This window comes from Erinaceus europaeus, chromosome 2, assembly GCF_950295315.1.
Source record: "Erinaceus europaeus chromosome 2, mEriEur2.1, whole genome shotgun sequence".
Classification (NCBI taxonomy): domain Eukaryota; kingdom Metazoa; phylum Chordata; class Mammalia; order Eulipotyphla; family Erinaceidae; genus Erinaceus; species Erinaceus europaeus.
In genome coordinates, this window is record NC_080163.1 from 163993232 (window position 1) to 164018551 (window position 25320).

Consider the following 25320-nt stretch of genomic DNA (forward strand, 5'->3'; position numbering starts at 1 on the left):
TGAAACCCTCACGTAGAATTTCACTTCAAAATTCTAGTCTTTATTTCTTAGGTACTTTGCCGGGAATACAGAACAACTTCTGGATCCTGGATATTTTTCCTATCTTTGTATGAGTCCATGTGTTGAAATAAAGGTGCATATCCTCAAACCTGCAGCTACACCAACCAAACTGCATATAAAGATTTTTCTCGGGAGTCAGGCGGTGGCGCAGCATGTGGCACAAAGCGCAAGGATCGGTGTAAGGATCCTGGTTCCAGCCCCGGCTCCACACTTGCAGGGGAGTTGCTTCACAGGCGGTGAAGCAGGTCTGCAGGTGTCCATCTTTCTCTCCCCCTCTCTGGATTCATTTCCTCTCTCCATTTCTCTCCGTCCTATCCACCAGGAATGACATCAATAACCACAACAATGTTAAACAACAAGGGCAACAAAAGGGAAAATAAATTTAAATATATATATATTTTTTTGTTTCTCAGGGAGTCCAGCATAGAGCAGCATAGTGGCACAAAGCACAAGGACCTAAGGATCCCGGTTCGAACCCCCCCATCCCCCCACCCCCGGTTCCCCACCTTAAGGGGAGTCACTTCACAGGTGGTAAAACAGGTCGGCAGGTGTCTATTATTTCTCTCCCCCCTCTGTCTTCCCCTCTTCTCTTCATTTCTCTGTCCTATCTAACAACAACATCAATAACAACAACAATAATAACTACAACAATAAAAAAACAAGGGCAACAAAAAGGAAAATAAATAAATAGATCCTCTTAACTTTAAGGATGACTTGCTTTATTAAACAGTTTCACAAGGCCTAGTGAGTCCTCATTGAACTCTTAAGAGTATTTCTGCCTGGGAAATAACAAGAGGATATTGGAAGAGTTTGTTTTTTTCTGCACAAATACATAATCAAATACTTGTTATTATATGCCTACAACAGGAACTCCTGTGTCCCTATAACTGTGTATCTACTATAAGGCTTTGTGTTTTTTGCTTTGGGGAAGATAATCCTTGACATATATAGTAGAGTGATGAGACAAGTTATTCATATGGTTCTTTAACTGATCTAACCCCTGACATTAGTCATTGGTTTCACTTTGTCTTGTCCAACTGTATGTTTTCATGTTTGTCCTTTTTTTTTGCTGCTTTGAAAACTGAAATTTTGATACACTGTTTATTTGGAAGGGTAGGGTTAGTCTATGAAAGTTGAGAATAGTGCCCCCAAAACTTCTTGTAACCACTGATCGGGTGTCTCACCAGGAAACGTTTTTCTAATATCACATATTTGCTTCTTTTAGGAAATGATTTAATCATCTTTTTGGCAGACCAGAACGCACCCTATTTTAAACCCAAAGTAAAACTGTCTTTAAAGTAAGTATGAATGTGTTTGTTTCTATAAAACATTAGCCATTAGTTTATTTTGGAAATGCAGTGGGCAATGGAATTGCCTTTGAAATCAGTTTTACTTAACTGGAATTTTTGACACAAAGTAATGGATTATGTGGTAGAAAATGATTTTTACAAAGTTTAAAAAGTACTGACTTCTTTAAAAAGCACATAAAATTGAGTGGATCCAGGTCTGTTCTGTGTAAATGCCTTGCAGTCTAATCAGATTTTGTGAATAGATGGCTGTTCTTTCTTATAAGGAGTGTGTCTACAGGGCAACTCACTTGCATTCTTAGCAGGTCAACTTTGTGTTGTGTGGGTTGTGGGTGGAGAAGGCCAGTGACCTCTGTTCTTATTTCTTTGGTTTGTTTATTGAATGATAGGTGGAAAATTTTTAAAACCCCATTTCCTAAGTAAATTCAGTTGATTTACCATTGGTTTATATTGCTATTAAATTTCTGGAGTACAGTTTATACATCTATAAATGTATAAGTCTCACTTAAGGTTGTTTTTTTATGAAATTCAAATCTAGCTGAACTTTTAAGTGTTCAAATGATCATTCTTATTTTTCTTTTATGTGACTGGCATTTTATGAAACAGGGACCCCTATCAATAGTAAGCCAGCACACTTTGAAACTACAAGAAACAAAGACTGATTGTTATCTATTTGAAAGAGTAAAAGAGATAGGTCAGGGCACACATATGTGTCATCTTCTAGAAAGTCCCATGGGGCTTTGAGCATGACCCTCAGTAAAGTTTAGGTGAGGATCTTCAAGTTTGAAGAAATGACATGCATAGGACATGGCATTTAAAACAACATATTGTGGGGGCTGGGCTTGTGTACCTGATTGAGCTCATAAGAGGAGAAACTTCATTAAGTGCTGGAGCAAGCCTGCAAAGTGTTTGTCTTTCTCTTTTTCTTTCTTAATTTTTTATTATCTTTATTTATTTATTGGATAGAGACAGCCAGAAATCAAGACGGAAGGGCGTGATAAAGAGGGAGAGAGAGAGAAAAAAAGAGACACCTGCAACACTGCTTCATGACTCCCAAAGCTTTCCCCCTACGGGTGGGGACCAGGGGCTCAAATCTGGGTCCTTGAGCATTATAACGTGTCCTCAACCAGGTGTGCCACTACCTGGCCCCAGATATTTGTCTTTCTCTCTTTGTCTCTTTCTTCCTCTCTCAATTTCTCTTGGTCCTCTCAAATAAAAATAGAAAATTTGGCCTCCAGGAGCAAGGGATTCATAGTACAGGCACCAGGAACAAACCTGGTGGAAATAAAACAGAAAAACATGTTGTAAAGGTACACAGCAATATTTGCCTTATAGAGATGAAGGGAACACTGGAGAGTTAGGAACTAGGAAGATCATAGAGAATGGGAGCCTTCATAAATGTCAGAAAGAGATTTCTGTCAATTTCATGAGAAATGGAGAATCATTACCAATTCTTGTTAAAGGAGAGATCAGAAAGTCATTAGAAAACTATTTTTAAAAAATTTAAGTTCACATGTGGGTTAATGCATGCTCATACTTTACAATATTTAGTTTAAACTTAGTTATATGAAAAAAAATTATTCACCTATTGTTAGAACATTGAAAATTATAAATGGGGGCTGAGCAGTTGCACACACAGTAGAGCACACATGCTGCCATGATCAAGCTTCTGATCACCACAAGAAAGCTGAATAAGTGGTACAGAATTCTTGCAGATGAAATCTTCTGTTCTCATTCAACTTCTGGATTTTTGTTAGGTTATGTAAGGAATTAGCATCTTTAGGTCTTTTTAAAAAATGCTTTGTTTACTTTATTGAGAGAGGAAGAAAGAGACACCAGAACACTGCTCAGCTTTGAGTAGGGCTGGGGACTGAACCTGAGTCTCAGTCTCTCAGGTGTGAAAGTTGTTTGCATAACCATGGTTCCATCTTTAAGTTATTTTTATCACATTGAGCTATCATATTTTTAGTTATATCAGTAAGCATTGCTTCCAGTTTGACCTTGTAGATTATGTGTACATCAAAATAACTATTTATAAATTTTCATTTCTGTATAGTTTTCCCTCCTAGAATAAATTACTACTTAAAAAAAAGTTACATATTTGCCATATACTTATTGTGCATTTTTGTTTTCCCCTACTGAAATCTCTGTATTTCTCACCAACTTGGAGTCTTTCTGTAGATTTATGCAGAGTTAAGTCACTGGAAGTTTTCTTTTTCCTAGTCTCTTTTTTAAATCTGTATTTTAATGGTTTTTGCTTTTTGCTTTTTCATTTACTTTACAGGAGTGCATTCTTTAAGAAATATCAGAGAGGATACATGGCATACCCTTCTATTTCTAAAACCTTTTTATTCTTAATACTTTGACTGGCTTATAGTCTTGTGAGTTTCATGAGTTCCTGTTTTAGTTTTAAAATTCAACGCTGTTTTTTTTTCCTCCTATTCATTCTAATATGAGTCATTTCATTTTTATTCTTGAAAATAGATACAAAAAAATCTTTTCTTTATTCCTTTTGCTCTAAAGCTTCATAATACTGTGTTTTGGTGTTGATTACTTTTAATTTCTAATAATAGGTATTGAATGGACCACTTTAGACTAGTGTTGTCTATCTTTAGTGGCTTTTTAAATTTTCTTATATTACTTCTTTGGTGATTTTTTTGTTGTTGTTCTCCTTTGAAAATTCCTATATATTTGTTTTGAGATTGCCTTGGTCAACCCTTTATTCTTTTATCTATGTTTTTGTCCCTCTGTTCTGTTTGTTTTCCTAGAGACTATTTATTTTGCATAATAATTCTGTTGTATTTTGAGAGCAGAGAAGGAGAGGCTAGAACACCACTCTGTTGTGGCAGGGATTGGATCTGTGGTCTTAGGCAGGCAACTACTTTAATGGCTAAGATATCAGCTGGGCTCTGCATTTGGTTTCTTGTTTTTTTGTTTTTTCTTGAGCTAATTGTTTTAGCTCTCTTTATTATCCATAACTTTCTTCAAAAGGTAATCATCTAATCAGAAAGTTTGCATACTAGTATTTTTTTCTTGTCTTTTTCTCTGCTCTGTAGATATACTCTGGATATGTTCCTAGATTCCTGAAATCCTGAATAGGGTAGAGATTGAACAGTGGTAGGCTTTTCCTTCATGTCTGTTTAGACATTAAAGATAAAATCTTACTCTTTAAGGTAAATTAAATCTGTAATACCTAAAACTTCCCAAGAAATATCTGCTTAAGTCCTTCCACTAATGAGAAAAAGGGAAAAGCTCATAATACAGATATTAAATTAAACCTCTTTTCAACCTGTGCCTTACTCTTCCACTATTTCTGAAAACTACAGATGTCTATCTTCTTGGGTTCTTCATGACAGAAAACTTCCCTTTTTACAGACATTTACAATAGGCACTTCAGTTCATATTAATAGTTATCTTGAACTGCTAAGTCATGTAGTTATTTAGCTATCTCTTTTCATGATTTATTAAAGGACTATCCATTTTCTTTTTTTTTACATTTTTAATATTATCTTTATTTATTTATTTATTGGCTAGAGACAGCCAGAAATCGAGAGAGATGGGGAAGATAGAAAGGGAGAGAGACACTGCAGCCCTGCTTCACCACTCATGAAGCTTTCCCCCTGCAGGTGGGGATCAGGGGCTCGAACCTGGGTCCTTTCACACTGTAACATGTGCGCTCAACCAGGTGCGCCACCACCTGGCCCTTCCATTTTCATTTTTTAAAAAATCATTTTTATCATTTTTTTTCCATTTTTCTCCTAGCCACATCTTTGTACTCAGGCAGGTTCACTTCTCCCAGGTCATTTTTCCACTCAGATAGAGAAAACAAGAGATACCACAGTATTGGAACACCTGTCCATCCTCCCCATGCCTGGCTTTCCCATTAACCTGCCCTGCTAAAATTTAAACCTAGCAAGGTAGATACCCTACTTAGTGAGATACCTATCAATCCCATGTCAATCTGATTTCTTAAAAGTTCTATTTCCTACATTTCTAATGTGCACTTAACCAAGTGTGCTACCACCTCCCCTCCTATCTTTTTTTTTTTTTGCCTTAAACTCTAAAAATGTATTTGGGGGAGTCGGGCTGTAGTGCAGCGGGCTAAGCGCAGGTGGCGCAAAGCACAAGGACCGGCATAAGGATCCCGGTTCGAACCCCAGCTCCCCACCTGCAGGGGAGTCGCTTCACAGGCGGTGAAGCAGGTCTGCAGGTATCTATCTTTCTCTCCTCCTCTCTGTCTTTCCCTCCCTCTCTCCATTTCTCTCTGTCCTATCCAACAACAACAACAATAATAACTACAACAATAAAACAACAAGGGCAATAAAAGGGAATAAATAAATAAAATAAATATAAAAAAAATTTTTTTTAAATGTATTTGGACAGCTATTACTACACACACACATATAGACACACAGACACACACATATATATATAGACACATATATATATAGACATGCGCAGGCCTACATATTAGATTACAGTATATATATATATATATATATATATATATATATACACACATATATATATAGACATACGCAGGCCTACATATTAGAGTACAGCTTACTCTATAGTAACACATAGTATTGCTAGTGCAATGGTAAGTTTGGTAGAAGTAAATGATAAAGACTTTGTTATTGTGTGGTCCAGGAGGTGGCACAATGGATAGAGCATTGAACTCTCAAGCTTGAGGTATTGAGTTCAATCCTGGCAGCACATGTACCAGAGTGATGTCTGGTTCTTTCTCTCTCCTCCTATTTTTCTCATAAATAAATAAAATCTTTTTTTTAAAAAAAGACTTTATTATTTAGTTTGCAGTGTAAATTTTGAATCTGAATTAAAATTAAATATCTTATAAATAGCATCTTTTAATTGGTAAAATGACAACTGTACTCTTCGTTATTTTAGCAATAGATCATGAATTTGTGTTTGTTAAATAACTATCCATATGTTTTGGCATTTTTTTCTTTTTAAATATTTACTTAATTATTACATATTTATTCATTAGTGAACAGAGACATAGAAAAATCAAGAGGGAAGGGGAGATAAAGGAGAGTTAGAGAGCACTGCTTCACCACTGGAGAAACTTCTACCCCCTGCAGGTGGGGACTGGGGGCTTGAACCCAGGTCCATGCACATTGTAATGTGTGCACTCAACCAGGTATGTCTTGGCATTTTTAACCAAAGTACCAAGTAAAAAAACCTTAGCCAGGGCATAGGAGATAGCATATTCGTTATGCAAAACATTTTCATGCATAACACTCCAAGGTCTCAGGCTCAGTCTTCCATACTAGTGGAAGCCAGAGCAAACAGTGCTCTGGAAAGAAACAAAGAAAAGAAAAAACTACCAATGTTTAGACATAAAATTGAATTTTCTCTTAATGTCATGCAGACTTACCTTATTAAGACTACTTTGTATTTATTCTAACATCCTTTATACATCAAGTACACATACATGCATACATACTGATGTGTCAACAAAGGGAATGATATTATTCCATTCTGTAAAATTTTAAGTTTTGCATTAGAATATTTTTGTATAAGTATGAAATGTCTTTTTTTTTTTTTTTTGCGATATGATCAGCTGTCATGAAATCCTTATTTCTTCTAGGAATCACAGTACATTGATAACAAGTGTGGTCCCAGGGGATTATGATGGAGATTCACAAATGGATGTTCTTCTGACATACATTCCCAAAAATCATGTCAACAGTGAATTGGGAGCTGTTATCTTCTGGGGACAAAATCAAACTTTAGGTGAATTTTTAAAAAATGTTTAATAGTTGGAATTAGAGATAAATAATAAAAAGAGTAAAAGAATATATCCTTAACTTTTGACATAAAAAATATTAAGAATTATCTGCTCATTTATGTATATTTTTTCTTTACAGATCCTAACAATATGACTATACTTAATAGGACTTTTCAAGATGAACCACTAATTATGGAGTAAGTATGTTCTTGACTTTGCTTTACTTTGAATGATTTTAAACTTAAAAACATAAAATTGTCTTTTAAGAAACTACCTTGCTAAGTAGAATTGCTGGATTTATTCTCCCTTTAAAACTAATAAGGACCTTTATCAAAGGGGTCTCTTTATTAAATGATGTTCTTTCTTGATAGAGAAAAGAGAAAGGTGAAATTCAATATTTTGGAAAGAAAAAAAAAATCTCATTTTGGTTTCAGTAGCTTTCAGTGTATTTATTGTAAATATATGTTAATTTTAGCACTGTCTTTATTCTAAAAATAATACAGCTCTTTTTAGTTTAAAATATCAGTGCTTGATAAATAGAAATAATGGGTGTAGGGTTCAGAAATTTAGAAATATGTTTATATGAAGGAGGAACTTTTGTCCTTATTTTAAAATTCTTCCTTAATATTATCACTTATTACATTAAAAAAGATTTGTGTACCTGACAAAATTCAAAATTTTCTCAGAACTTTTTTTTCAAATTTTTGTTTAAAGTTTTTATTTTATTTATTTTTATTTTTCTTATTAGGGAATAAAAAGGTCCTCTGTCATCCTTTCCCAGGACCTGTACTCTGCCCCGTACCTTCCCCGGAGTCTTTTACTTTGGTGCAATACACCAACTCCAATCCAAGTTCTGCTTAGTGTTTTCTCTTCTGATCTTGTTTGTCGACTTCTGCTATGAGTGAGATCATCCCATATTCATCCTTCTGTTTCTGACTGATTTCACTTAACATGATTTCTTCAAGCTCCATCCAAGATGGACTGAAAATGGTGAAAATCACCTTTTTTAACAGCTGAGTAGTATCCCATTGTGTATGTAGACCACAACTTGCTCAGCCACTCATCTGTTGTTGGACACCTGGGTGGCTTCCAGGTTTTGGCTATTACAAATTGTGCTGCTATGAACATAGGCGTATACACAAATCTTTTTGGATGGGTGTGTTGGGTTCCTTAGGATATATCCCCAGGAAAGGAATTGCAGGATCATAGGGTAGGTCCATCTCTAGCCTTCTGAGAGTTCTCTAGACTGCTCTCCACACAGGTTGGACCAATTGGCATTCCAACCAGCAGTGCAGGAGGGTTCCTTTGACCTCACAATCTCTCCAGCAGTTGTTGCTGCTACTTTTTCCCATGTATGACATTCTCACAGGAGTGAAGTGGTATCTCATGTTTATTTGCATTTTTCTGACTATGAAAGACTTGGAGCTTTTTTTCATGTTTCTCGGCCTTTTGGATCTCTTTTGTAGTGAATATTTTGTCCATGTCCTCTTCCCCATTTTTGGGTGGGGTCATGTTTTCTTGTTGTTGAGTTTAGCAAGCTCTTTATATATTTTGGTTATTAAATGCTTGTCTGATGTATTACATGTAAAGATCTTCTCCCATTCTGTGATGGGTCTCTGTTTGGTTATTGGTTTCTTTTGCTATGCAGAAGCTTTTTAATTTGATGTAGCCCCATAGGTTTATACTTGCCTTGTCTTCTTTGTAACTGGATACGTTTCGCTGAAGATGTCTTTAAAATTTATGCGGAAAAGAGTTCTGCCAACATTTTCCTCTAAGTGTCTGATAGTTTCTAGTCTAACATCCAGGTCCTTGATCTACTTGGAATTTACTTTTTTATTTGTTGAAATTTTCTCAGAACATTTGATAATGACATAAAGATAGATCATTTGAGTTAATTAAAACAATATATGACCACATTTTTTTTTCAATTTTTCTATTAATGATTTAATAGTGATAAACAAGATTGTGGAATAACAAGTGTACAATTCGACAAAATCCCCACCAACAGAGTTCCACATCCCATCCCCTCCATTAGAAGCATCACTATTCTTTATCCTTCTGGAAGTAAGGACCAAAGATCTTTATGGGGTGCAAATGTGGGAGATCTGGCTTCTGTAATTGTTTCCCTGCTGAACATGGGCATTGGCAGGTGGATCCATACTCCCAGACTGTCTCTCTTTATCTAGTGTGTTAGGGGTCTGGGGAAGCGGGGCTCCACATCGGTGTGGTCTTCTGCCCAGCAAACACTTCCCACCTTTGTTGATCCACATTGAGGGCCAGGTCCTATAGAGACCCACAGAGGGGTCAAAATATGGGACTAAATGAAAAATTTCTTAAGATAGTGGAATCCATATATAGCAAACCTAAGCCAACATCAGACTCATTAGGGAGAAGCTAAAAGCATTCCCCCTCAGATCAGGGACTAGACAGGGCTGTTCACCATCACCATTATTACTCTTCAACATAGTATTGGAAGTTCTCTCCATAGCAATCAGGCAAGAGAAAGGAATCAAAGGAATGCAGATTGGAAGGGAATAAATAAAATTCTCCCTCTCTGCAGATGATTTGATATTATACATATAAAAATCTAAGGAATACAGTAAAAATCTTCTGGATATTAGGCAATATAGTAAGGTGTCAGGCTATAAGATTAACATACAAAAATCAGTTGCATTCCTTTACACAAACACTTAAGTCAGAAGAAGATACTCAGAGACACATTCTTTTTTCCAGTGCTATTTTAATATCATTAATTAAAAGCTTAGTCTCATATAAGTAGTTCAATGTCCATTGGAATTCTTAACTATAAATCTTCAGATTACATGCGAAGCTTGAATTTTTTCATGTTTGTATTTTTTTTCATTGTATGAATTTTTACTTAAGCTGGGTTTACTTTTCTGGGTTATTTCTCCTAATACCATCTAAATAAAAAAAGTTGGATCATGACTCTGAAATAAATCCTTTCTGCTTATGCATCATTGATAAACTGGGTTACACAGGGGTGATAAACAAATTTAAATCTCGGACGGGGGAGACAGCATAATAGTTATGCAAACAGACTGCCATGCCTGAGGCTCCTAAATTCCAGGTTCAATCCCCTGCACCACCATAAGCCAGAGCTGAGCAGTGCTCTGGTGTTTCTCTCTGTGTGTCTCTCTCTCTGCATTTCTCTCAAAAATAAAATAAATAAAATATTTTTTGAAAAGAAAAAAGGTAAACAAAAAAAAATTTAAATATCACAAGAAAAATTTATTTCATACTCATACTACAGGTCCAGTATAGGTCAGTGACACACTGATTCTGCTCTGTACAGCCACATAGAGTCTCAGAGTCCCCATCATCTGTGAAGTGCTGCATCTAAGCCACACATTATTCTTTTTTTTTTCAGTTTTATTCTTTCCTTTGCATCCATAATTTTTTAAAAATTTTTATTTATAAGAAGGAAACATTGACAAAACCATAGGATAAAAGGCATACAGCTTCACACAATTCCCACCACCAACCCCTCCCCTGATAGCTTTCCTACTCTTTAACCCTCTGGGAATATGGACCTAGAATCATTGTGGGATGCAGAAGGTTGAAGGTCTGGCTTCTGTAATTGCTTCCCCGCTGAACATGGGCGTTGATAGGTCAATCCATACTCACAGCCTGTCTCTCTCCCTAGTGGGGAAGGGCTCTGGGGAAGTGGCACATTGGCCACACATTATACTAATTGCCATAGAAAACTTAGAGTATCAGCAAGAAAAGACTTTGGCCTTGAAGTGGCACATGATACTTCTGCTGACATTTCTTGACTTCAATAGAGACTGATAAATGTTGTGATATCTGCCATACATCTCAATGCTATTTTTATTTGGCAAGAAAGTAGTGAATATTTTTAAAATATCGCTGCTTGATATTTTTAATATTTTCCTTTCAGCTTCAATGGTGATTTAATTCCTGATGTATTTGGTGTCACAAATGAATCTAGCCAGCCACAGATACTATTAGGAGGGTAAGTTATAACCATGCAGTTAATAACTATTGCTGCTACAGGAATTGTGTGTCTTTATGAAATTATTCTTACTTTTTGTTTTGTTTTTTACTTATTTTTTTATTTCATTATTAATTAAGAGGGGTACAGTTCCCACCACCAGAGTTCCCCATCCCAACCCCCTCCGTTGGAAGCTTTCCTATTCTTTATCCCTCTGGGAGTAAGGACCCAGGATCATTATGTGGTGCAGAAGGTAGAAGGTCTGGCTTTTATAAGTGCTTTCCCACTGGACATGGGTGTTGACAGATTGATCCATACTCCTAGCCCATTTCTGTCTTTCCCTAGTGGAGCAGGACTCTGGAGAAATGGGTTTCCAGGAAATATTAGTAAGGTCTTCTGCCCAGGGAAGTCAGGTTAGCGTCATGGTAGCATCCATAGATTGGTGGCTGAAAAGCATTAATATGTAAAGTAGAAAGATTGTTTAGTAATCAGGAATCTAAAGATAAGAATATAGCAGATGAGATTTGGGTTCTCCATTCTGGAAAAGTTAGGAATTCTATTTTAGGTATGTTCCAAGGGGCCCATATCTTTATTAATTCTTCTTTGAGCCCAACAGATAACATGCAGGTGGGGCTAAAGGTATTGGCATGGTGAGGTGGTGTCAGAGTTGGGAATGAGACTAGAAAACTGGGTCAGGGAAGAGAATGGCTCCCCAAAATGGGAAAAGTATATAAATACCATTAATTGTAAGCCCCTCAATTGATCTGGGACTTATTCAGAACAAGAGCCTGTGTAACCTCTATATCCCTGTCAATATGAGTTCACATTCCATGGTCATAGCTAAGAACATTCTAGGCCACACTCATGACAGTACCAGTCTTCCTCAAATGGCAGAGTATGTTGACCCAGTCTCCCTTCAGAGAGTGGAGCCAGTCCCTACCATTTTTGTTCTGTATTGAGGGCAAGGTCAAGAGAGTTCACTATCACTACTTTGTTCCTGATGGAGATAACCAGCGATGGTGGAGAATGATATCTGTTAGAGTTCTAGGCCAATCATGTCTATGTGGGAATCCAAGGACTCCTGTATGTATAGGGCCCTGTATGATGGGGTGGCCTGGTAATGACCAAGAGAGTCATCATAGAAATATGTCAGTCTTTTGCCTTTATCTAACTTTTATAGTCCTTACTTTACCTGACAAGGATTAATCTTAGAGTGATTGAGGGAAGTGAAATAGGCAGTAGGTGAGGAGGGCATCTGGGTCTAAGTAGGAACTATTTGAGTGCATTATGGTGTTATTTTTAGGTCGTTCTATTTGCTTATTGCCCTTATTGAGTAACTGCAGACTACTGTGACTATTTCTTTAAGGTGTATATTCTCCCATAACTTATGGATACATGTGCCTTGTCTCATGGCCCTGGTCTATTATCTAGGTTCTGTGGCTTTGTTAGAAAGTGGGCCACCTGAAGTGAAATTAAGGAGTCATATGAGCTAGAAAATGTCTCAACTGAGTAATGGAGCTTCAGGGTTGGCATTACAAACCTAGCGTCTCTGTATACTGTACAAAGTCAAACATGTCGCAGTGGTACTGGTTGCATTTATTTTGTTGAGCTCAGCAGATATAGGATCAAATGGCATGGATCTAGAGAAGCCTGAAGGAAAACAAGCCACACTACAGAGGTTCGAGGCCTGGGAGAAATATGGATTTTATAGAGAAAGAGGAAGGTTCCTGCTGTCTTAGAGATTAAGAAGACAATAGATAGTTATTGTTATAATTAAGTTGTTTGGAAGCTTGGTTTACTTTGAAAAATCCTATAGTTGGCATTTACTGTACCATACAAGACCTTAACAGAGGTCATATTACATAGGTCATATGTCATATTACACTATTTCAAAGTAACTGTGTCTTATATACTGACAAGACCAGTTGCTTCTGGTCTCCCTTGTCTAAGATTATAGGTTATTTAGTATTTCAAATAAAAAGTTATTATTAGAAATGTGTTAGCAATGTAAGCCCACTGTTGAAATTTGGTTTACCAATTTGAAACCTTAAGTGCTTAGACTAAAGGAATATATACTATGCAACAAAAAGTTTGAGATATTAACCATAGGGAAAGAATCCCAGCTGATTAGAAATTCTTGTTTGTTCCCCCCTCCTTTTTTTTTTTTTATAAAAATGAAACATTGACAAAACCATAAGAGTTGTACCCACAACTCCACACGATTCCCACCACCAGAACTCCATATCCCATTCCCTCCCCTGATAACTTTCCGATTCTCTGAAAGTATGGATCATTGTGGGATGCAGAAGGTGGAAGGTCTAGCTTCTGTAATTGCTTCCCAGCTGAACATGGGCATTGATGGGTCGATCCATATTCCCAGCCAGCTTCTATGTTTCCCTAGTGGGACAGGGCTCTGGGGAAGCAGAACTCCAAGACACATTGGTGAGGTTGTCTGTCCAGGCAAGTCTGGTTGGCATCATGGTAGCATCTGGAACCTGGTGGCTAAAAAGAGAGTTAACATAAAACCAAACAAGTTGTTGACTAATCATGAACTTAAAGGCTGGAATATTGCAGATGAAGAGTTGTGGAGGGTTTCCATTTTGTACATAGTTAGTAGGACTATTTTAGATATATTCCAAAGGGCCCATGACTATACTAGTGTTTTTTTTTTGTTTTTTGTTTGTTTTTATAAAAAGGAAACACTGGCAAAACCATAGGAAAAGAGGGGTACAACTCCACACAGTTCCCACCACCAGAACTCCATATCTCAACCCCTTCCTTGATAACTTTCCTATTCTTTAACCCTCTGTGAGTATGGACCCAAGGTCATTGTGGGATGCAGAAGGTGGAAGGTCTGCTTCCTTTTATTATTATTTTATTTTTATTATTATTATTATTATCATCATTTTTTATTTATAAGAAGGAAGCATTGACAAAAACCATACGATAAGAGGGGTACAACTCCACACAGTTCCCACCACCAGAACTCTGTATCCCATACCCTCCCCTGGTAGCTTTCCTATTCTTTAACCCTCTGAGATTATGGACCCAAGGTCATTGTGGGTTGCAGAAGGTGGAAGGTCTGGCTTCTGAAATTGCTTCCCTGCAGGACATGGGCATTGACAGGTCGATCCATATTCCTAGCTGCCTCTCTCTTTCCCTTGTGGGGCAGGGCTCTGGGGAAGCAGAGCTCCAAGGCACATTGATGGGGTTCTCTGTACAGGGAAGTCTGTTTGGCATCATGGTAGCATCTGGAACTTGGTGGCTGAAAAGAGAGTTAACATATAAAGCCAAACAAGTTGTTGACTAATCATGAACCTAAAGGCTGGAATATTGCAGATGAAGAGTTGGGGAGGGTCTCAGTTTTGTATATAGCTAGTAGGCATATTTTAGTTATAGTCCAAAGGGCCCATGACTATACGAGTGTTTTGTTGTTGATGTTGTTGTTGTTGTTTTCCCTGAGCCTGGAATCTGATATGCAGGTAGATCCAAGTTATTGTCTGGGGAGATGTTGTCATGGCTGGAAAAAGGACCAGAAAGTTGGATCTGGGAAGAGAATAGCTCCCAAATATGGGAAAGGGGTATAAATATTGTTGACTGTAAATCCCATCGATTTAATGTCATCTGGGGCCCATATTCAGCTTAGGATCCTATGTGACCTCTGCATCCCTGTAGATCCAAGCTCACATTCTGTGCTCATGAGTAGGAACATTCCAAGCTGTCCCAATATCAGGACCCATCTTCCGCAGGTGTAGCAGAATATGTTGTCCAGCCTCCCATTGGAAGATGGAACATGCTTTACCATTGTTGATCCAAGTTAAGGATAATGGGGGCCCACATAGTGGTCTATTGGGTTGTTCCTGATAGAAATGACTGGTAGCATTAGGGAGAGGCATTTATTCAGGTCATTTATTCAGGTCTGCTTGGGAATCTCAGAACTCCCCCACTAGGGCCCCAGCTGATAGGGACTGGCCTGATAGTGACTAAAGAGTCATTGTTAAAGTATGCCAGTCTCTTGCCCTTATTCAGCTTTTGCAGTCCTTGCTTTGATGAGGTTAGCTTTGGAGTGAATGAGGGAAGTGTAATAGGAAGTAGGTGAGGAAGGTATCTAAGTCTCAGTATATACTATTTCATTATGAACTTTATACTGACTCACTGCAGACTACTGTGTACTTTTGCTTTTAGGTATATAGTTTGCCTTAATTTATGGATACATGTGAGCCTATGCTCTGTCTCATGGGAACTGGTCTATATCTAGGTTTTGGGACTTTGTTAGGAAATGAACCACCTGAAATGAAATTAGAGAATCCTATGAAAGGAAAGGTCTCACCCTAATGAGGGTGAAGGGTTGACATTCCGTGCCTGACATCTCTTGACACAGTCTCTGAAGTGAAGCATGCTGAGGTGGTACTTGTTGTGTTGATTAGGTTGGGATCGGCAGATGCAATATCATTTTGTCTGAATTGAGAGAAGCATGCAGGAAAGTGAGCCCCACCCTATCGGTTCCAGGACTGGGGGAAATATAGGCTCCATAGAGGAAGCAGGAGCTTCCTGCTATCTCAGGGTTTAAGAAGCTAATAGATAGTTATTGCTATAATCACATTATTTGGCAATTGGGTTAACTTTGAAAAATCCCTTTGTTATGTTGCTGTCCCATACACAACATCATCATAATTTATGTCCTTTGAAATTATTTGTATATAGCTATGCCACCAGTTGCTTCTGTTCTCCCTGATCTAAGCTTTTACGAGACTTAACATATCAAAGACTCAGCCTGTGGTCTGTGTATTAGAAAATTTGAGACATTCAATTTTTCCCCTCTCATATTAATCAAATAGTATTTTATATGACTGCAAATTAATAGAAGCGTACATAAACACCATTCCCACTACCAAAAGACTGTGTCCCATCCATCCTCCACCCACCTGTGTCCTTCAAGCTCCATCGAAGATGGGTCAGAGAAGGTGGGTTCATTGTTTTTCATACCTGTGTAGTATTCCATTGTGTATATATATCACAGCTTTCTCAGCCACTCATCTGTTGTTGGGCATCTGGGTTGCTTCCAGGTTTTAGCTATTACGAATTGTGCTGCTATGAACATAGGCGTACACATATCTTTTTGGTTGGGTGATATGAAGTACTTGGGGTATATCCCTTGGAGAAGAATTACTAGGTCATATGGAAGGTCCATGTCTAGCCTTGTCAGAGTTCTCTAGGCTGCTCTCCACAGAGGTGGGGCTAATTTACATTCCCACCAGCAGTGCAGAAGAGTTCCTCTGTCCCCACAGCCTCTCTAGCATTTGTTGCTGCTGTCCTTTTTGATGTATGCCATTTTCACAGGAGTGAGGTGGTATCTCAATGTTGTCTTAATTTGCATTTCTCTGACAATCAGCAACCTAGAGCACTTTTTCCTGTGTTTGTTAGCCTTTTGGATCTCTTATGTAGTGAATGTTTTGTTCATATCCCCTGCCCATTTTTGGATGGGGTCATTTGCTTTTTTGGTGCTAAGTTTGCTGAGCTCTTTGTATATTTTGGTGATTAGTTTCTTGTCTGATGTATGGCATGTGAAGATCTTCTCCAATTCTGTGAGGGGTCTCTTTGTGTGATGGTCTCTTTGGCTGTGTAGAAGCTTTTCAGTTTGATGTAGTCCCATTGATTTGTTTCTGTTTTAGTCTTCCTTGCAATTGGGTTTGTATCATCAAAGATTGGATTGACCTTCTCTTCTCGTGGTGCATCCCGTGAGTACCCATTCATTGGGGAAACTGACGATCCTTCCTAGCCGACTGAATCCACATGGATCCCAGTCACTTTCAAAGCCAGCAACAAGCAGCTCCTGACAGCTTTGCTGTTGACTGGCTACGGAAGAAGGGCAAACGCTAGAAGAAGAAGAAGAATCAAAGATGTCCTTGAAGTTTAGGTGGAAAAGTGTTCCTTCAATGTTTCACTCTTAAGTATTGATAGTTTCTGGTCGAACTTCCAGGTCCTTGATTTATTTGGTCTTGACTTTTATTTCTGGTGAGATAAAGTGTTTCAGTTTCACTCTTCTGCATGTTTCAACCTAGTTTTCCTAGCACCATTTATTGAAGAGAGCCTCCTTCCTCCATTTAATAATTTGGGCCCCATTTATCAAAGTTTAAATGTCCATATGTATGAGGGATAAATTCTTGTTTTTAAAGCACATTTGGTTAACATGTAGTCTTTTTTTAAGCAGTATGAATGTGATTTTCAATGTTGAACCAGCTTAATCTCTTTAGCCGTCTGAAAACTAGAGATACTTTATATTTCTCCATTTAAGTGTTGATTAATTAGATATTTTTAGAAATGGAAAAGCTTTTTTTGCTACCAGGGGCTTTATACCTCCACAATTTCACCACTCCCAGTGTAATTTTTGTTTGTTTATTTAGTTATTTTCTTTCTTATTTTTAAGATTTTTACTTTTTTACGAATGAGAAGATAGGAGGGCACTTTGGTACATTTGCTGCGGGGGGTTGAACTTAGAACCTCATGTTTTTGAGAATCCCATGCTTAATCAGCTGTGCCATTGCCCGGACCACTTATTTTCTCTTTCAAGATAAAAATAAGAGAGGACAGAGTGGAAAGACACTGCTCTATTTATGATGCTTCCCCTTTGCATGTTGCTGCTATGTTATCACCTGTGGTTTAAACATGGGTCCTTGCATATGGTAAAGTGTATGCTTTTTTTTTTTTTTTTTTTGGCCTAGCTATCTCCTGTCTCCAGAAATGGAAAGTTTTAATTTACATTGGATGCATCATAGCTGTTCTTGGTTGTACTCTCCACCTTAGTCAAATTAGCTTCCAGGCTTTGACTGATAAACCTTCTTCCAGCTTCATTCTATTTGTTCAATGAGTAGTCAAGAATTATCTGGTAATGTCAACACTCCTTGCTTAAGATTTGGGTGATTTTTCAGGCATACTTTATTCTTAGGAAAACTTATCTGGAATATTATATTTCAGATATTTCCATTTTAATTTCTGTAGACTAAAATGGAGAAGTTCTCATTGATAAAAGAATTGATGACAAGATATTTCTTTTTTAAGTTATAGACTCCTTTAACCCAAGTTTAACTGTTATATCATATATTCCATAAAATGTAGGCTACAGACTCCATGTTATGAGCTAGACCTCTGTTCCGTCAACAATATATTATCTATGAGACCAGGTGGTGACACACCTGAGTAAGAGGACACATTACAGTGTACAAGGAGCCCCTCCCTGGTCCCCACTTGGAGGGGAAAGCTTCATGAGTGGTGAAGTAGGGTTGAGGGTGTCTCTCTGTCTCTTTCCCTCTCTCTACCTCCCCCTCCCTTCTCAATTTCTCTTTGTCTCTATCTAATAAATGAATATTTAAAGAAATAAAATTATATATATCCCACAAGCAGTTAAGTTGCCAGATGTCATTTGAAATAGATTTTCTTCCAACCAGTGGTTCTCCATAACAGAATAGGAGAAAAGTCAAATTAACTTATTGGATTTCATAAACTTTAGTAATCTGATTCCCCTGTTTCTTAAGTGGATTTAAAAAAAAGTGTGTGGCAATGGAATACTACTCAACTATTAAAAACGGTGACTTCACCGTTTTCAGCTGATCTTGGATGGAGCTTGAAAAAATCATGTTAGATGAAATAAGTCAGAAACAGAAGGATGAATATGGGATGATCTCCCTCTCAGGCAGAAGTTGAAAAACAAGATCAGAAGAGAAAACACAAGTAGAGCCTGAACTGGAGTTGGCGTATTGCACCAATGTAAAAGACTCTGGTGTGGGTGCAGAGGAAAATACAGGTCCAAAAAGGATGACAGAGAACCTAGTGGAGGTTATATTGTTATATGGGAAACTGGGAAATGTTATGCATGTACAAACTAATGTATTTACTGTCTAATGTAAAACATTAATTCCCCAATAAAGAAATTTTAAAAATAATAATAATAATAAAATAAAAAATTGTTTGTGGGTCCAGGGGTTGGAAGGTGGGGGTATGTATAAAAACAATTGACCGGAATTACCTTATCTTGTGTCTGGTGATAGAGATCACACCCAGTTACTCATGGCTACAAGGTGTACATTCCACTGTAGTAAGAAGATATTTTTTTAGGGGCTAGGAAATGTACTTCAAGTTAACATATACATTATAATACATAAGGACACAGGTTCAAGTCCCTGTTCCATTCCTACAGTGAGAAAGCTTAAGAAGTGGTGAAACAGTGCTGCAGATATCTCTCTGACTCCCTCCATATCTGCCTCTTCCTTCTCCATCTGTATCTCTGTCCAATAAGTATGTAGATAAATACTCATGAGATACCTTTATCTTTTGCTATCTGATAAGGCATAAATTCAGTTAAATAATATACATAGCACTTATTTAGTTTTTTGACTTTTCAGTGAATGCAGAGAGCAAACTTTATCTTCATCCCTAGGCACTTGGAGATCTAAAGAATTATCCTTTTTGTTGGAAGAAATAGTATTAACTTAATGGTGGCAGGCAGTTTCACTGTTCAAGACTGACTTTTTCCGACAGAGACATAAAGTGCAGGGTCCACAGTACCAAAACTTCCTTCAGTGTCCGTGGTCCAGGCTTGAACCTGGACTACATATATAGCAAAACAGCACACTACCCAGTAAGCTATTTTGCCAGCCCATATAACTAACTTTTATAATCCGTTTTTGAAGTATGAATAATAAGTACACTATAAACAAATTCTATTTTCAGAAGAAAATCTTAATTCCTATCACTTTTTCTGAAAGGTTTCAAAAGGTATGAGTGTTTTATTACTACTTTTAGTAGTTATTGGAAGGTTGAGAACTGTGAATGATAAACTCTGTTTCTCCCAATTTTTGAAAAAGTAGATGGAAGAAGACTTCATTTTAGATGTCAGTTTGAAGGACACATCTCTTTGTGATGTGAGTGATACATAGCTTGCAAAGGTCTTTTCCTACTTGATAAGAGTCTCTCTGTATTCATGGTTGTTCCTTTTGTAGTACAGAAGTTTTCCAGTTTGATATAGTTCATTGGTTTATTTTTAGTTTTGTTTTCCTTGTGATTAGACTTGAGTAATTGAAGATGACTTTAAAACTTAGAACAGGGAGTAGTGCAGTGGGTTAAGCGCATGTGGTGCAAAGCGCAAGGACCAGCAAAAGGATCCCAGTTCGAGCCCCTGGCTTCCCACCTGCAGGGGAATTGCTTCACAGAGGTGAAGCAGGTCTGCAGGTGTCTTTTTCTCCTCTCTGTCTTCCCCTCCTCTCTCCATTTCTCTGTCCTATCCAACAACATCAATAACAACAATAACTACAACAATAAAACAAGGACAACAAAAGGGAATAAATAAATATAAGAAAGAAAAAGAAAAAATATTTTTTAAAAAACTTAGAACAAGAGGAGTTCTGTTAGTGTTTTCTTCTAACTAGTTGGTGGTTTCTGGTCTAACATCCAGATCTTTGATCCATTTGGATTTTACTCTTGTGCATGGTAATATTTTCCCAGTGCTATTCGTTTCTCCATTTGATGTTTTAGACCTCCCCCCCTTGTCAAAAATTAGATGTCCATAGTGTGGGGTTTATTTCTGGGCTCTCAATTCTATTCCACTGGTCTCTGAGTCTATTTTTATTCCAGTATCAGGGTGTTTCAACTAGAGTTTAATATAGTTTGAGATCTGAGAGTGTGATGCCTCCAAGTCTATTCTTTTTCCTTAAGATGGTTTTGATGATTCTAGGTGTTTTCTAGTTCTAGATAAATGTTTGTAGCTTTTATTCTATTCTCTTAAAGAAATTGGGGGGACCTTGATGGACATTGCATTAAATCTGTATATCAATGTGAGTAGAATAGTTACTTTGATGATGCTAATTCTTTTAGTCCATGAACATGGGCTATCATTATAGTTCCTTGGTGTCTTTTTCTATTTCCTTAAATAGTGACTCCTAATTTTCAGTGTATAACTCTTTCACTTTGTTTTATTCCTAGATATTTGTTTTTGTTTGTTTGTTTTTGCTCTGTAGTCTAATTTCTGAATTTCTTCTCCTTTCCCTCCTCCTCTTCCAGTTCTCCCTGGTTTTGTTTTTTGAAAAAAAAAATGTTTTTCTTTGTTTATTAGATGGAGACAGCAATTAAGAGGTATGGGACAGGTAGGAAAAAGAGAGAGCTCCCTGTAACTTCATTGCTTCAATGCTTGTAAATCTTCCCTCCTACAGCTGGGGATAGGAGGCTTGATTCCAGGTCCTTTTACATTTTAACATATGTCCTCTACCAACTGCATCAACACCTGGCCCCAGATTTCTTCTGACTTACTGTTTGCATAGAGGAATGCCACTAATTTTTACATATTTTGTAACCTGCCACCTTTATCTTATACATTATTTTTTATGTTATCTGATACACTGCAATAATAGTCTGATATGTTATGCTATTTAAATTTTAGCTGTTTGTAGGAAGTTAACTTACCTGGTAGAGCACTGGTTTGTATGCCTAATATGCCAGAAGTTTCAGGTTCAATCCCTGCTTCCAATTTACATGAGAATTGACCAGTGCTGAGGTGTTTTCTTATTTATCAGGAAACCTAATCAAGGGAGCAGGGTGGTGGTGCTTCTGGTTGAACACACACCATTATCATGAGCAAATACCAGGGATGAAGCTCCCCATCTGCAGGGGGGACCTTTCTTAAGTGGTGAAGTAGATCTGCAGGTATCTAGCTTTCATTCTCTCATTGTTATGTCCCTTTCATATTTCAACTTCTCTTTTTTCCTATCAAATAAAAGAGAAAAGGGGGTGAGGAGTGGAAGAAATGGCCACCAGGAACAGTGGATTTGTACTGCTAGCACTGAACCTCAGCAGTAACCCCAGAAAGCTAATCAGCACTTTGGAATTTGAATAAATTGTGTGTGTGTTTGTGTGTGTGTGTGTTCACCCAAGATGATCATAAATTTAGTTAAATTTGGGCAATACCTCATTTTAAGTAAAATTCACTATGATCTGTAGATTCCTAAGAATCCCTATGAGATTGTCCCACTGACAGTTGGAAAGCCCATGTGTATAACATGCCCCAGTGCAGTGGTAGTTGCAGGGGATTCCCCAGAGTAAAACTAACCTGGCAGGTTTGGTTGGTTGGAGTAAAGGTGCAGATGGTCAGGCAGGGAATAATGGTAACAGGCAAAAGCTTCCTTTTCATTAATAAAGTGGGAGTAACCTAACAAGGAAGGGAAGGGTGCTAAATCAACTCAGGGCCTAGAGATAATTGAAGTGTGTTAAGTGGTCAAAGGTGAGACTTCAGTTTCCACATTAGCCTTACTTTATAATGATCTGAAATAATGTAATAATGTGCTACATTACTTAAAAATAACACCTAGCTATTAAGTGTTAAAGCAGCTTCTGCAGTGATGTGAGATTATTGCTAATGAGCATTTTCTATAAAAAGGATGTTGCATAAGCTTTCAGAATCTTGTTTTTAGTATTACAGTGAAAATACCTGTACCTATAATTTCAATCAAAGCCAGTGTAATGTTAGTCTGTTCACATTTCCTGTGACTTACAAACTGAGTTCTGATGTATTTCTTGGTCAGGCTTAGCTTTATACTTGGGAATATGTATACTGTAGATGTATACTGTAATATGTAAAATTATGCAACATATAATTTTACCATACTCTTTTACTCATAAGCAGTTGCATACAATTTTTAATGTAATATTACTGGCACTTATATCAGCTATATTTGGTCATCACTGGGTCTTCGCCACTCTGAGCTGACTTTTCCAGATAGAGAGAAACAGGGAAGCCGAGAGAGGGAAAGAAATAACAGCACTGAAGGTCCTTCTAATGTGGAGGCCAAACTTCAATGTGGGTCAGTCAGGTGCATGGGAAAGCAGTGCACTAAGTAAGGTATTTTGTCAGACTGAAAGCAGCCATTTTTTAATCGTTATGGATTGCTGAAATGACTTCAGATACAAAAACATTTTAAATTATAAAAAAGGGCTATAAGAGAATGGAATAGAAAAAATAAGTTCAAATATAGAGGAAAACTATGTTCAAAGGAGAGCTTGTTTATGTGCTTTTGTGTGTGTGTGGTATGTGATTGTGCATGGCTAGTTCTGTATGGTATTCTTCTGCATGTCTTTTAAGAGTAATTATTTCATTTTGAAATTTCAGTATTTCTAACATTCAAAAATTACCTAAAGCATTTTGATTACTTCAAAAATGAATTTAATTATGTTAGGGGATACCTAAGTTTCTCAAAATTATTTTAGTCTGCCTGAGTAAAAGTGTTTGGAAACCATTATAACTAAACAAACTAAAGATATCTTTAAAATAATATTTCAGCATAGGATGATCTTTGAAAAGTGGGTGTATTAGCTATCATTTCAAAAAGAAGTTTCCATAGGCAACTGAAACTGCAGTTGACATTAATTACATTTAAATTCATCCTTTGATAAATGCTGTTCTTTGAAATTAAGGATAATGATGCCTACAAATTAGAACACCTTGACATAGTTATGTTTCCTATGGGGGGAAGCTAATAGTTGAAATTTTCTACAGAGGTCAAGGAACATCAGTGAATAGACTCAACATGCCTTAAAACTGCAAACTTTTTCATCTCCACTATTTCTACGTTTGTAATCAAAGTGGTTTGTATTTGTGATCTAAATCTTCAAATGGGGTTGTGCACATGTGTGAGGTTATAATTTATATGGGTATAATGGCTTAAATGATAAGATATTTGCTTTTTCTTACTGAGAAACTACATGTATAAAGAGCACATTTGAAAAACTATAATTTATAATTAAAAAATTATAAAATGGAAATATTGACAAGACCATAGGATAGGAGGGGTATAATTCCACACAACTCCCATCACCAGAATTCCATATCCATTCCCCTCCCTTGATAGCTTTCCTATTCTTTGTCCCTCTGGGAGTATGGACGCAAGGTCATTGTGGGATGTAGAAGATAGAAAGTCTGGCTTCTGTAATTGCTTCCCTGCTGAACATGGGCATTGGCAGATCGATCCATACTCCCAGCCTGTCTTAAAGAGCACTGTGTTGTGTGTGTCTTCTTTTTTTTTAAATTATATTTACTTATTGTAAAGAGACAGTCAGAAATTGAGAGGGAAAGAGGTGATAGAGAGAGAGAGAGGGACAGAGAGACACCTGCAGCATTGCTTCACCACTCGCAAAGCTTTCCCCCTGCAGGTAGGGACCAGGGGCTTGAACCCCAATCTTTTTATTTATGTATTTATTTTATTATTTTTTATTTATAAAAAGGAAGCACTAACAAAACCATAGAATAAGAGGGGTACAACTCCACACAATTCCCACCACCAGAACTCCATATCCCATCCCCTCCCCTGATAGCTTACCTATTCTTTAACCCTCTGGAAGTATGGACCCAAGGTCATTGTGGGTTACAGAAGGTGGAAGGTCTGGCTTCTGAAATTGCTTCCCTGCTGAACATGGTAGTTAACAGGTCAGTCCATACTCCCAAGCCTGCCTCTCTCTTTCCTTAGTGGGGCAAGGTTTTGGGGAAGCGGAGCTCCAGGACACATTGGTGGGGTTCTCTGTACAGGGAAGTCTGTTTGGCATCATGCTAGAATCTGGAACCTAGTGGCTGAAAAGAGAGTTAATATATAAAGTCAAACAAGTTGTTGACTAATCATGAACCTAAAGGCTGGAGTAGTGCAGATGAAGAGTTGGCAGGGTCTCCGTTCTGTAGATAGCTAGTAGGCATATTTTAGTTATATTCCAAAGGGCCTGTGGCTATACAAGTTTTTTTGTTTTGTTTTTTTTCCCTGAGCCTGGAATCTGATATGCAGGTAGATCCAGGTTATTGTCTGGGGAGATGATGTCACGGCTGGGAAAAGGACCAGAAAGTTGGATCTGGGAAGAGACTAGCTCCCAAATATGGGAAAGGGGTATAAATATTGTTGACTGTAAATCCCATCGATTTGATGTCATCTGGGGCCCATATTCAGCTTAGGATCCTATGTGACCTCTGCATCCCTGTATATCTGAGCTCATATTCTTTGGTTATGAGTAGGAATGTTTCAAGCTGCCCCAATATCAGGATCCATCTTCCTCAGGTGTAGCATAGAGTATGTTGTCCAGCCTCCCATTGGAAGATGGAACATTCTCTACCGTTGTTGATCCAAGTTGAGGGTAATGGGGGTCCACAAAGGGGTCTGTTGTGTTGTTCCTGATAGAGATGACCAGTAACAATGGAGAGCGGGATT

At 37.5% G+C, this 25320-nt stretch overlaps 1 protein-coding gene across 1 annotated transcript in view; it reads left to right on the top strand.

The window, feature by feature from the left end:
- ITFG1 (integrin alpha FG-GAP repeat containing 1) overlaps positions 1-25320 on the top strand; it is a 189029-nt gene that overhangs the window by 1526 nt on the left and 162183 nt on the right. Inside the window, exons 2-5 of the mRNA XM_007536684.3 lie at positions 1286-1358; positions 6979-7124; positions 7259-7316; positions 11039-11113. Of these exons, the coding sequence (XP_007536746.1) occupies positions 1286-1358; positions 6979-7124; positions 7259-7316; positions 11039-11113 (352 nt within the window). The remainder of the gene's footprint in view (positions 1-1285; positions 1359-6978; positions 7125-7258; positions 7317-11038; positions 11114-25320) is intronic.